We start from the raw sequence: 14791 nt of genomic DNA, 5'->3' as shown, positions 1-14791 counted from the left end.
AGCACGTCGGTGTAGATTTGCCAATTTAGGCAACACCAATCACAAAATCATGCTGCAGTGACTGGCCACCACTACAACTGGTATGATTTTGTTACCCGGGTATAGAAAATGAAAGTGATTTGGATTTGGACTTATATTGTGGAATTGGAATTGGATTGGGATTTGGTATCTGGTGATTATTATGGCAGTGTTTATGTGATGAGACTTGACATTATGAGATTAATGATGAGTGTGACCAATGATATCCTGATTCATCAGGGTATGACATATACTGCTTATTCTAGTGGTATGGGACACTAGAATAGGTAGTATGTGGATGACGGCAGGCATAAGCTAATGTTGTTTAGTTTCATAAATTTTTTATTTATTTTTTATTATGTGATGTTTTTGACACAACATACTAATCACTGTTTTTGACAAGTATTGTTTGCAGATTTTTATCTTCGCAAACTGAGGACAGTTGCTTTCCAACGGAGAGGTATGTTATGGAATTGATATCTTATTATTTATTGCAGCTGTGACAGGTGGAAAAGGCTTGACCGAGCTAAGCTATTGCAAAAGGATATCATATTTTATGTATATTTTATTATTCAAGTGCTCTTTATGAGCTTTGGCCATTTATGACCGGCCAACTAGTTTGTACTCACTTTGACCATTCAAGAATCTATAAATTAAATACGTGCAAGAGGGAAATGGTCACTCTTGCACGGGGGGAGATTGCACCCAGTGTCCGTCTCATTCTTCTCACCTCTCTTCTCTTCTCTCTCGCCGTGCCGGCGTAGCACTCCGCTCTAGGAGGTGCGCCTGCGCATCCTCTTTCTCACTCTTCCGCTCTACGTCTCTCGCTGTTCGCATATAGCTTTGATTACGAGTTTGTCGATGTGCCAGGTATATAGTTTTGTTGATTTATGGCTTGCTATGTGCTATTTCGAGTATTTTGCAGGGCTTTTCGTGCTCCCGTCTGTAGCAGATAGGCCATCTCATTGATTGGTCTAAGAATCTGGAAGGGACCATAGTACGTTTTTGCTAACTCAGCATAGTACTTTTGGTGTCTCGTAGGATTCTTGCCCGTCGTGTGTTTTAATCAGGCGTTAGAATTTAAGTAAGACCCAATCGTTTTCTATAAAGGCTTGGTCTCTTCTATGCTTATCAGCAACAAACTTTTCCCTTTGCTATGAGATAGAGATAGCATCCTTAATCTTTTAGAAAGATTCTTGTAGTTCTTGGCTGTACTTATCTGTAGCGAAGATCTTCCCGTGTACCTTAAGTAGCAAGGGACTTTTTGATCTTCCCTCAATTACCTCAAAAGGTGCTTTTCCCGTGGAAGTATGTACAATGTTATTGTAGGCATACTCCACTAAGGATAAGTACTTCTCCCATTGGGACCTTTGATCTACTTCCGTTACATAGGCTTTTAGTAGATCAAGCTTTGTTAGGTTAGCTATATCACTTTGGCCATCCGTTTGCGGGTGATAGGCCGATCAAGAGAAGTTTAGCCTTGTTCCTAAATTCTCAAAGAGACCCTTCCAAAATTACTGGTCATTCTAGGATCTCTATCCGACACTATGGACATCGGCAAGCCATGGTGCTTGAAGATTTGTGATATGAAGAGGATTGCCACTTGATGGGCTTTGATAGTCTTTTTGACAGGTATAAAATGAGCTTGTTTGCTAAACCTATCTACTACTATCGTCCATATTCTCGTATTCCCATGGATAGACTTAGGCAATCCAAAGATAAAATCCATGGATATGCTCTCCCAAGGTGAATTAGGGATTGGCAAAGGTTGAAGCAATCCAGGTTGCTGCCCTCTATCAAACTTCGTCTTTTGGCATACCACACATTTAGAAACATACTCTTGTATGTTTGCTTTCATGGTAGGCCAATAGAAATATGTTTCAATCCCTTTTAGGGTAGACTGAATCCCTCTATGCCCTGCATAAGGAGGAGCATGAGATTCATACATTACTTTCTCACATAGTGAGTTAGTAACACATAGTTTATTGCCATAGAGAAGATAACCATCTTGTAAAGTAAATGGTTCCTCTTTCTTCCCTAGTGCAAGGGCTGAAATCACATCTCTAAAATTGGGATCAATAGCATACTCATCTGTCATAGAAGATAGATCATTGTGAGTTGCTATGGAAACCGCATTCACTCTTGGTTGTCTTGAGAGTGCATCGGCTACTTAATTATGTTTGCCAGCAATGTGAGCAATATGAAAATGAAATTGCTAAAGGAAATTTGCCCACCTCATGTGTTTGTCGGAGAGCTTGGTCTGCGTCATGAAGTACTTAAGGCTTTGGTGATCCATCCACAGAATGAAAGGAGTCCCCAATAAATAGTGCTTCCATGAGTCTAAGGCGTGTAGAACTGCGAGGAGTTCCTTTTCATATATGCCTAGAGCTTGCTCAACATGGTTGAGCCTTCGACTTTCATAGGCTATGGCGTGCCCTTCTTGGAGAAAAACAGCTCCAAGGCAATCACCACAAGCGTCACATTGGACCTCAATTGGCTTTGAGAGATCCGGCAGTGTAAGCACAGGTTGAGAGATAAGCTTTTCTTTAAGCTTTTCGAAAGCATTGTTCTCCTTGGGAGACCATGTATACCTAACGTTTTTCTTTGTTAGGTCATGTAATGGTCCCGCGATTTGTGAGAACTTTTCTATGAAGCGTCTACAGTATGCACACATACCTATAAACATTCTTAGTTCATGAAGATTCCTTGGTTTAGGCCATCCTTTTATTACCTCTAACTTTCATAGATCCATTTCGATGCCATCTTGAGAGATAATGTGACATAAATACTGAATCTCTTGTAAGCAAAATTGACTTTTCTTTCAATTTACATAAAGTTTATTCTCTCTTAAGACTTGAAATATTACCTGGAGGTGTTGGTTGTGTTTGTCTAGTGAATTAGAGTAGATGATGATATCATCAAAGAACACTCCAATAAAGGTTCAGTGAGGCCTGAATAGCTTCTCCATCAAGTGGCTGAATGTGGTTGGTGCATTGGTCAAGCCAAAAGGCATGACAATGTATTTGTAAAGACCAAACATAGTGCGAAATGCGGTCCTCTTCTTCTTCCTGAATTGGAGAGAGGCCTCTTTTGGAAGTCTCACAAGGAGGCTTCCTAGGTACTCTCTCGTCATGGTGGGGAGTTTGGAGAATCCCATGAGCACGAAGCTGCCATTACACTTCACTTTGGAGGGATGGGTTGCACATGGCTTATTGAAGCTTAGAAACAAGGTAGTTAACAAGCATAGGGGCATTATTAGTAGCCGGCTCATTAGCAAAATCAAAGCTATCAACATTAATTTCACTCTCTTTACTATTGTTAGCCATTCTAATAACTTTTAGGTGTAAACTTTTTTAGGTGTACTTTGACACTTCAAGCCCTAGTTGCTACTCCTCTTTACCTCTAGAAAAGCACTCAAGGTACTGTACTCGTGGCTCAAATACCATTAATTGCAAGGAATAGAAGAGAGGGTCTTTCAACACCAAAACAGCACTGGCTCTTGTCAAGCTTCTAATATCTAAATAGTGGTTAAGCCGTAGGCAAGCCCTGTAGGACTCCACTATTAAGACCATAGCTCTCAATGGTGATGCCCCATTATCTGCACGAAGGCAAACGCACTGCAAGGCTGAAAAATCCCTATTCTACTTACTCAATTGCAATTAATAATAACAACCATTTATAGATAGCTTGAGGACCTCCCTTCTCTAGCAAGAAAAGAGAAACCTTGTGCTCTGATACCAATGTAACATTTAATGGCCTAGTAGCTTGTGTGTAGCGGAAAATAGCATGAACATAGTGAGCATTTCATTAGAATAGATTCCTAATGAGCATAACAAGAGTGCTTGGGTGGAAAGAGCAACAAAAAGCATAACACCTAGTTAGATAGGCATGAACAATACTTCAAAAGAGAGAGAAATTAAGCTATTGACAACAGTTGAGGACCGAATTTACATGAAGCCGGTCCCCCCTCCAAAAGGCTTTGTATTATAGGTTTCCCCCATCAAGGGAGACATTTTACAATACAATTCTTTGTGTTCCTTCAATAACTAGCTAGTGAAATGAAGATGGAAGCTTCAAGCACTAAGCAAACACTTATAAAACACAACATCAATTCCCTCACGGTCTTAGACCCAAGACCCCACACACCTTCGAAGATGGTGAGAGCTAGCGGGGTATGAGAGTAGATTGAGAGGAAGAAGGAGTATTCTTACGAGAAAGAAGTACATCTCCTCACATAATCACTCATAATAGCTTAGCATAGCTTAGTAATTAGCATGGTAGAGGACATGAGCATGCATTGAAGCTTGGCTCTTGGTTGGATTTGAATCACAAAGCCAAGAGTTGTTGGTGTAGGCATCCCTTCTCACAAGCTTGGAGTAGAAGATGAGCTTTCCATTAAAGCTTGAGAAGGAGAGAGAGAGTCTTCTTGCTTCACACATGAGCTAGTATGAGTTTGTGTGGAATAATGCCTTTGAAAAATCAGCCCCCCCTCTCTCTCTTGGTCGACCCCTTTTGCTAAATCCTCTTGCAAGCACCTCATTGGACCTCTCCAAGCTTAGCCAATGAAAATTGAGAAGCATAAGTGATAGCCTGTCCCCCTTTCCCCTTTTATGAGAGCTTTAGGCAATTAAATAGTGCAACTAAACTCTCATTGGACCCCTTTGTCTTCTGGCCAATAGGAAGCAGGCAAGCCATTGGGCTGTTGAATGCTCATTGGACCCCTTGGGAGATTGTCCAATAGTCTTCCAGAGAGCTTAATTCTTATTGGTTCTTTTATTAAGTGTTTTTAAATGAATTAAACTAGATTTACTCTAGCCTAATTCTCATTGTTCCACCTCTATGGCCATCCAATAGGATTTTAGTGTACCTTGTGGGCAATTGGACTAGGGAGCTGACATGTGTCCCCTATTGCCTTTGTGTAAAGGGAACCTGTGTGTGTGTGTGTGTGTGTGTGTGTGTGTGTGTGTGTGTGTGTGAGTGTTTCTCTCTCATCCCCTACTTATTATTACAGGGCTCGCCCTCTCCTATGTAGGAGCCTTGAAGACTTTTTTGGCACACTCACAAAGCATCCAATTTTAATAAGCTTGACCATTGGACACAACCTTTGATTTTTGGAACCTTAACATTTTGGAAGTGTTAATGGGCTGAACCTTAGGGTCTTTAAAGCCCATTGTTGCACATTGCTCTTTTGCAGATGACCCCCCCTTTGGATCCCTATATTCCCTCCTTTGGATCCCTACTATGGCTTGTCTGCCAGCTTAACCAATATTCTAGCTTTTTCTCCCCTAGCACTTCTCCATATTAAATGATCAGTTTAACATGAGAAAATCATTTAGGAGAATTAGATATTAGTTATTATGACATTATATTTCAATGGAAAGTTTTTTAAAAATATAAGGTATTACAAGTTTTGAGATTTTTTGTAAAGGGAATCGTAAAAAAAGTGCTAAAAGTGATACCATTAAGGCATGCTTTCATCCTGATATGTTTGCACTTATAGGCTGGGTTCAGACCGCGTGATGGCAAAACAAGCTTCCCTCTTAGCCTTTCTCACCCCTCGATCACACAGCCCAACAACAGAGCTATGACAACAATAGGTAAGGAAATCCTGTAGCAGATCGATAGTGCTAAGGATTACACATGAATTTCTATAGCTTTCAGCTCTACGCGTCGACATCTTGAAGCCCTTGCCGTAAGAGCTTCTAATCACCTGAAGGGGGGCGGGGGGGGGGGGGGGGGGGGGTGTCACTACATGATTGGTGGACTAGACAACTTTCCATTTTTTGTAGCCAACGATGGTGCTAAGAACTCTGCACGAATTTCTACTGCTTTTAGCTCTATGTGTAGGCATCTTCAAGCCTCTACCCATGAAAGCTTCTCATCTTTCGAGAAGGGCCCGCAGGGGGGGTCGCCTCAAGAATGGTAGACCTAGAAACTCTTTCCATTTTTTGTACCCAATCAAAACAAGCTACGCAAACAACATGCTCCTCTACCGCCTGGTCATTTGAACTCACCCTTAGATGCTTTGCATACTCACCCCGTTGTCCTTTTTCATTGCTTGAAATCTTCATAGATCCCCTCCCAAGCTATGTTTGTTGCAAACTCCACTAAAATCGCCATGTACCAACCTAAAATCGACACAGCATGTCATGGTTCAAATGAAGTCCTCTGCTTGTAGGATGTACAACATCCTACATTTTAAAAAGTCTTTCCCCTCATCAACATTCCTCCCTCACGAGTCCCTCTTGACCGGACCTACGTCCTCTGCCTCCCTTGCCCACCATCTTCCTAGTTGATCAGAAAATGGGCATTTTGTAAGATATCCACCAACTCGGGGAGGTCACCTAGGAAAATGTAACCTATTACGTGAGTTCAACAAAAGGGTATTTAAAGTTCTTGAAACTTACATAAATATATACAAAAGGATACTATTTTTTCAAATCTGACACAAACTTACAATTTTTAAAAGAAAAAGGTACAATATATTCCTAAAAATTTTCATAGATGAGAGGTTTTACAAACATGTTTTGAACGCACGTGATATGGTAGTTTCACACATAGTGACCCCCCCGAGCCCACCAATTAACCCTCTCACTATCACACCTTCAAATTTTTGTGCTTTAAATTGTTTGTTATTACTAGTTTTTGTTCTTGTCAAGAATATTGGCTTGGTTAACGTTATTCAAATTCTTGATCGGCAGATGTTTGCTAATGATATCGCTTGTTATGATATTAAATTGTTTGTTATCATTTGTTTTTTAACTTGTCAAGAATGGCTTGGGTGTTAAGATGGCCTTCACATAGACCTACCAAAATGGAGGGCCGTTTAAATTGGAAGGCCCTCTCTTCAAAACTAGACTAGTCCCATAGGCCAACCTTTAGCAAGTTGGTGGGTGGGACAAATGTTTAAATGACAAAAAAGCACAAAAAGTGAAACTTGTGATTGTAAGTGGAAAGGGATAGCTGACTTGCACTAGCAGGTCACTCTTCATTCAGAGGGCCTTCTAAAATCTAGAGGGTGGTTCAAGAGCCCTCTACATTCGAGGTGCTTCTAAGATGTGCATCAAATTTAATGCGATGTGGAAGATCTATAAGAACACATTTTTAGTTTGGAAAGCCCTATAAAACCACCGCTATCTGGTGTATGTGGTTGGTCTTCAGTGATGTTTGTTAGTTGTATGCTTGTTAGCATTATCCGCTTGCAGAGAGTGGCGTGGAGCCTATGAAATGTTGTACACATTTTTTAGGCTTTTTGAAGCTATTTCAAGATGCTGCTTTTCAATGTTCTCTCTGAGCCATGCTTGTAATAAAAATATCGCTTGCATAAAAAAGGCTGTGTCGGATAGAAGCAACACAAGAAGACTTGAGCAAGGAACGCAAGGTATGCTGCTAGAGCTCTCTCTCTCTCTCTCTCTCTCTCTCTCCACTCCAATGCACTCTTTCTCTAAGTGTACGTGTAAGCAATTCTCTCTCTCTCTCTCTCTCTCTCACACACACACACACACACACACACACACATAGTGCCGCAGTTGGCAAGTTAGTGACAGCCTTGTTATGATACTCTTGGGAATTATATCATGGACTATACAAGCTCAATTCCATGGAAATGTGTGAACGAACACAAGGTAACTAGTAAATCTTTAATGTTTTCCCATTTCTTTAAAAAAAACCTCTTTTGTAAATAAAAGGTATTCATAATGGCTTCAAAATAAATATATTTACTAGTTACACTCTAAAGAGAAGAAAACGTAAATGTAGTAGCATACACTCGACCATCTCATTTAAAAAACCATTTATATAAACATAAAAGGTCTTTTGTACTTTCCACTTCCATACATCTTTTTTTTCATTTCCTAAACTCATCCGAGTTTCATATTTTCCGAGATTTTGGGGAGACCTAATGGACTCGAAGTAAGAGGCAGCGTTCGCTTAGGTCAACCGCAACTCAGCCCGTGCGAAACTGCTCTGATACCCTCCTTAATTACAGAACGACAGAAAATACGAGAGAGAGAGAGAGAGAGAGAGAGAGAGAGAGAGGCCATACCTGCAACTCTGTGACACAGCAGTACCAAAGGTACTAGACAAAGAGCAGATTCCATAGGCTCCACAGACGTTGGGGCTGAAGCACGGCTTGTAATTTGAAACGGGAGAAGTAAATGCATAGCTAGAATTTGGCAATTGCTGGACATAGTAATCTCTCAAATGACCATCTGAGTCGAACCTCAACAGATCTGCAGCTGTGGTGTTCGTCGCCATGATTCTGGTGTTTGCACAAGCATCTTGCATCACATAACGATCCCCATCCACCAGAAAATAGGCTAGAGAGTTATTCAAAACTGCACAGCTCGGATGATCGAGAGCAAGAGACGCTGTAAGGTTCACTGGTGCGTCCTTGTCGAGAGAAAATGCACCCACCATGTCATCAAAGTAACCGTCCACAGTCATGTTGACAGCAACGATCCAATATACCAGGGGCAAAGGGTTGGCTGACACTTGGTAGAATACGATCCCCCCTGCTTGCATTACTGCCTTATACATGTTATTGCTGCTGGTCAACTCCATTCCCAACTTCAGCTTCTGCCCTTGCAAGAGACAGTCACTTGGGTGCTCAAAGCTCTCCCAAATGGATCCATTCCTGCTGTCATATATCACCACATTGCCATTGCTCTGCATTTCCATGCTATCCACATTGCTCAGGGCCCACACCACGCTTCCATCTCCATCTACCAGAGACAACTGATTCTTCTCGTCCACCTGCAGCCTGACAACCGATCTACCTTGCTGCTGGATGAGGGTTGTCGTATTGAGAGTCCAGACAGGAACGAGGAAGGGGCTGCCGCCATTGCTGCTGCTATGCTGGACGCCCAAGCAGATGGAGAGGGAGATGTGGGAGGGGGGTGAGGAGGCGGTTTGAAACAGGCTAAGAAATCCAAAGGAGAATCCTTTGGAGCCGGAGGCGAAGGCAGAGGAGCTGAGAATGGGGGCGAAGAGGGAGAAGTGGGCGAGCTGGGAGTAGGAATTGAGAGAAGAGGGAGAAGAAGAGGGCAAGGAGAGGTCAGCGGAGAAGCTCCAGAGAGGTGGGAGAGAGAGTCTCTGCTCACCTGCAGCATGAATTGTGATGAGTGAATATGGCAGGAGCACGACAAACGCAGCGGCAACAGCAGCAAGGGGATAAAGGTGCATATGCATGATCGAGAGAGTGCAAAAGACAACGAAGCGCTGTGGTCTCAAAGAGCCCGAAATTCAGTGTACAACAAAACAACAGCCCGGTCAACGTCCCTTACAAAATTGGGATGAACGTTCATGCGCACTCAATTGACTCCCTTTCATGCAGGTAGTTTTGGTTATTCTTTTTTATTATGCAATCTGACGCTTCTCATCAACTAGTTTTAGGGGTTTGCGCGCACACACCCACACTCACACCCACATGTCACACAATTGAACCGTAGGAGACGTGCTTAAAGCCCCTCGCCTTTACCGCTAGGTCAACTCCCCTTAACAACGTAAATCAAACAATGTAGGGTAGGGGGGCCAATACTATGGCACCATAATCAAGGCCCCTCCTACGAATAGTTCAACACATGGCCAAGACCCAAAGCCTACCCCAGAGGTAAATGTTTATGTGCCCTCCCACCCCAAAAATTCCAAGCGCACTCAATGTGCCTCATAGCATCATAGCATCAAATAAGAAAATGAGGTTTTAGTGTGCTAAAAAAACGACCCCACTGTCACATGCAAGTACACCCTAGCTTTTAATGTGCCTCATAGCATCAAATAAGCAAATGAGGTTTTAATGCGCACTCATTGTGCCTCATAGCATCAAATAAACAAATGAGGTTTTAGTGTGCTAAAAAAACGACCCACTGTCACATGCAAGTACACCCTAGCTTTAAGCATCAAACAATGCATTCAATGCAAGTGGGGACCAACAATAGCATGCTCATGACTAGCCAGGATGCAGAGAGAGCCCCATAATGGTGCTTCAATGATTCATGCCGGAGGAGCCTTCTTACCTCCTGCAAAAAGGAGAGGGCTAGATTTTTAATTCCTATAGAGAAGCTTACTGAGGGAGAGTCAAAATAATGATTCCAGCTTAAGAAAAGCCTCACGGATAAAGAGGCGAGCTCAAACAAGGAGTGCCACAATGCCCTAAATGTTACCATATACATGTGGTAGTGATATAAGTGGACACACTAGGACCGCCATGGCATTTTTTCCCTCTTTAGGAGGTTTTTCCCCCGGTGCATTATATATTATACACCCATCATTCTAGGGCTATATATCTTTCCATTGCACACTAAGTAATACACTCTCTATTGTGTGCCTTGAGCTTTGTCTTCTCCAAGTTGTGTGTGTTTCCCTGCAACCCTAATTTCAACAATTGGTATCAGAGTAGGGCACGTCCTCCCGGTCTTAGTCGCCAGCGTCGGCGGCAGAACACCCCTGCTCGTTTTCTCAGATTTCAACTAGCTTTGGCGAGCGTCAGGCAGCTTAGAATGTCATTGGCTCATTTCGATCTCTGTTTCCACTATAGCCAGTCTACACATGCAATTTTGTCATTTTGTGCAAAATTTTTGTCAGTGCTAATTACTACATAACAGGTCCCATACAGTCTACTACGAGTTGTGCTATATAACACGTGCTGGTCTCACTCAGTTTCTCCTTATTTCAGGAAGTTTTCTCATCAGGTGCATGCATTTTCCATGGCTGACAACAACACAGATGTGTTCAAAGTATTTGCTATGGGGACAATTACCCTATGTGGGCTTACATGATGCAACATGTACTTTTATCAAAGGGAGTTTGGAACATTCTGCATGGCATTGATGTACATCATGATACTGTGGATGTAGGCGATGTTGAGGATATATACTCCAGGTTTTGCTGCTGTCAGAGCTGTTTTATCCTGCAACGGCTGAGCAGGCTCATTGGGATGTAAGAGATGTGCATGCTCATGCATTGATTGCATTGTCTGTGAAGCGCACTATCACTCCTGACATCCGTTCAACAAAATCTGCAAAACATGCTTGGGATATTCTAGCACGTCTTATGCAAGCCGCAATGAGGCTAAAATTGCTTTGCTACATAAAGAGCTGGAATCGAAGATTATGCATGAGGAAGATGAAATGGACACTTTCCTTGCTGGTGTCAAGGATGCTAATGAGCAACTTATTTCTGCAGGAGAAGTCATTTTTGACAGTTCACTTGTGCAGACTGTTCTTGATGCTTTGCTAGATTCTTACTAGACTTTTGCTAGTACTTGGAGACTTATGACCCAAGGAAATCCCGAAGTTGTCAAGTTTGATGCATTATGCATATTGCTGTTGCAAGAGTCACTTTCCATAAAAATAGGACTAGGCAACGTGCACTTGAACAGGCTTTTATTACAGCTCAAAAAAAAAGGTGGGAACAACAATGTAACCACTTCTTATGGTTTTGCTGCGAGTGGCAAAACTTATGTTCCTAATGCTTCTGCTGGCTCGTCTGGCAATTGTGGTGATAAGGGTAAAAAGAAGATGCATTGCCATTATTGTAAAGCTAATGATCACTTAATCAAGTAGTGTCCGAAATGGAAGGCAAAAGAGGCTAAGAAGAAAGAGGCTCGATCCACTACAGGGTCCAATACAAGTGCGGCGATTGTAGAGTCTTCTGTCAAAGGAGATTGTGATGCTAATGTTAATGCAGAATGGGCATTTACTGCAGAGTGCACTTATGATCCTATTGTCCATGATGCATGTATGTTAGTTGCTGCAGATTCACATGTGTGGTGCTACAAAGCACAATACCTCACATCGTGATTTGTTTACCTCTATTGAGTTTGTCCCTAATGGGGATATGGTGACTTGTGCCAACAATGCCTCTTATCGTGTTCAAGGAGTTGGAAAGATTGTGCTTAATGTTGCAAATGGAAATTCTTTCACACTTGTTGATGCATTGTATGTATGTGGGATAAAAAAGAACCTTTTTTCTGTATCTGCACTTGCTAGACTTGGTCTCGTAGTCAAATTTGTGGATGGCAGATGTACAGTTCATGATCTCAGTTTTGGTGATGAAATTGTTGCATTTGGCCCTTTGTGTCATGGGCTATATAAGTTCACTTTGTATGACATGTGTGGACAAACTTTTGCAAATGCAGTTGCAGATTCAAGGGCTGTTTCAGATGCAAAACTGTGGCATGCACGTTTTGGGCATTTGAATTTTACCAGTTTGCTATGTTTGCAGAAATCTGATATGGTTGCTTCTTTGCCACCTCTTGAAGCTCCTGTCAAACATGTTTGTGAAGGCTGTATTTTGGGTACAATGGAGCGTGCTAAGTTTCCAAAGGATGGGTCAGTTCGTGCTACATGCATATTGCAACTTGTGCATAGTGATGTTTGTGGGCCTATGCAAACTCCGTCCTTGGGAAATTACTTGTACTTTGTGACTTTCATTGATGACTACTCCAGGCATGCATGGGTATATTATAGTTGAAAGCTAAGTTCGAAGTGTTTATGTGCTTCAAGCAATTTCTTGCTATGGCTGAAAATGTCTCAAAATGTACTATCACTATAAGAGGAGTTGTCTATAACCGCTAACATTGCCGCGAAAAAACAAAGGAAAAAGGAGAGAGAAAAAAATGAAGGGGACGGTAATAACCGCGGCTATGAACGTGGTAGTGGTTTCTCAGCAATAAGCGCGGTAATAGTTGCGACAATATACCCGCTGCTATTATCGCGACCTTTGCCGCTGTTATTACTGCACTTATTGCCACTACACGCCAATTCAAAATAAAGGTGCTCATTTGGGCCACCCAAATTTGGATGGCCCAAATGAGCACCTAATTTTTTGACTTGCATAAAACAATGAAACATCAATTGTTTTTGGAAGAGTATAAAAAATACCAAAGAATTGAATCGAATTTACTTTACCTTGACAATTAAAAATGTAGAAGATCAACTATTTAAAAAAGTTACAATAAAAAGTAAATAATTGTATATACACTGTGCCACATTGGGACTTTATGAAAGTTTCGAAAACATTTTCTATCTAATCCTCCTCTATCTCGTTGTCGTCCAGAGGCACGTATGTTGGATCACTTTGACTCTACATAATCCCAAACCAAATTAAACAATTATCCACAGCTCAAAACAATTGATATAAAATTACTTGTTTAAACTTACCGCTTGTAGTGGTCCAACCGTCGCGTCGAATTGCTCGCGAGAGATGTGTTTGTTTTCGAACAACCAGTCAAAATACTGTATGTCACTCCCGATACTTGACCATCTCTCTGGTTGGTCGAGAGAGTGACATTTTTCTAAGTTAGCAATAACAATACCAAATCATCAACTACAATCTTTATAATCACCGACCGACGTTATAATTCAAATAACCTTATATATTTATCCTTCCAAGCTCCCTTGCCTCTTCGGAGTAAGTACAACTTGAAGTTTGAAAGGACTATTTGTTCTCCTTAATTTATTAAGAATGTTATCCAATGATACATTCCAAAAAATATCACCTGCTTGATATATTGGCGAAGGACAACGTGTCGTTAGTGGAAGCATCTATTTCGATGCAAGATAAGCACTTCTCACAATGGTTGAGAATGCACGTATATTGGTGGCAGCTTGAAAGGTGAGAGTACTAACACTAGATTTTGTGATCTTATCTAGTATTGTCACATTACTAATACTTAATGTACATGGGTGTATTGAGTGTGGCCAAAAAGATGGAGGCCGATAACTCCACGTTAAAGAAGCTACATGCACCGCGCTGCACGTGATTGTGACATGTCTCTTAGTGATGCACTGCATGCTTTTTGACAAAAGCACTTTGGGAAGGCTTTTGTGCTATGGAAGCAAACCATACAAGCTACTCACAATGCAGAGGAGCAACCACATTTCGCTTGTACCGTCCGAAAAATTCTATACAAGTATTGAACTATACAATATTAAAATTGTGTGTTATGGATGTTGGAGTTATTCCTCTTGCTTTTTGTAGATGGTGGTTGGGCATCCTTAAAATAGGCCTTCGCAGTCCACACTCCTAGCATCCCAGCAATGCGTGGGTGGAGTGTGAGAGAGAGGAGAGCGGTATCTATCCTAACGATTGGATAGAGATGCTCCATGGTAAGGAAATGTGGAGAGATTGTCCATGGTTTTTGGACTATGCAGATGGTGAATTTTTTGAAGACGAAGATAAGCATACAACTATAAGTAATCTTTTTCTTGTTCAAGTAATGTGTTTAATTTGCTATAGTGTCCCCACTTTTTTGTGGACTTGCAACATTTCACAAGAAGGTTAAGGGAAAAAGCGAAAGTGTCACCAGCAATCAACCTCCCACCGATGCCATTTCTCCTGGCACGACCAAGGAATGTCGAAGCCCAAAAGTTTCTTAGAATAGACTTAAACAAGGCAAGAAGAGAGGACGACCAATCATCACTGATTTTTAGATTTTTCAAAGTTGCAAAGCAAAAGGAGTGAGCATGAAGGTGGCAGATCAGATTATAAGCAAGGTGATTCTGAACGTCACTTGGAGTCATAGAGATCAAATCCTTCCGAAGTCTTGAGATCCCGAGGTCCTGAGCGAACCATATCCATTGGTATTGTTCAAAGCGAGGGAAGCCGCCAGGTTTTAATTCGGCCATTCAAATTACTTGACTCCTTTCCACTAGGTAAGAAATGCCACCACAAATCTATGTCTGTTTTGACAACAACAAAATTGTGATACCTAACATTTCATTAAATTTTGCGTTTGACACAGTTTTGACTCACTCTGATTCAAAAATGGAAG

General features: G+C 41.6%; 1 protein-coding gene across 1 annotated transcript in view; it reads right to left on the bottom strand.

The window, feature by feature from the left end:
• The window catches only part of LOC147461617 (G-type lectin S-receptor-like serine/threonine-protein kinase SD2-5), a 71020-nt gene extending 61791 nt beyond the window's left edge, over positions 1-9229 (bottom strand). Inside the window, exon 1 of the mRNA XM_086509111.1 lies at positions 8063-9229. Coding sequence (XP_086365237.1) covers positions 8063-9207 — 1145 coding nt within the window. The 5' untranslated portion in view covers positions 9208-9229. The remainder of the gene's footprint in view (positions 1-8062) is intronic.
• Positions 9230-14791: the final 5562 nt, after the last annotated feature.

This window comes from Adiantum capillus-veneris, chromosome 3, assembly GCF_014529385.1.
Source record: "Adiantum capillus-veneris isolate H3 chromosome 3, ASM1452938v2, whole genome shotgun sequence".
NCBI classification, from domain to species: domain Eukaryota; kingdom Viridiplantae; phylum Streptophyta; class Polypodiopsida; order Polypodiales; family Pteridaceae; genus Adiantum; species Adiantum capillus-veneris.
The sequence above is the reverse complement of the archived record's forward strand: the minus strand, read 5'-3'. Positions and strand labels throughout refer to the sequence as shown.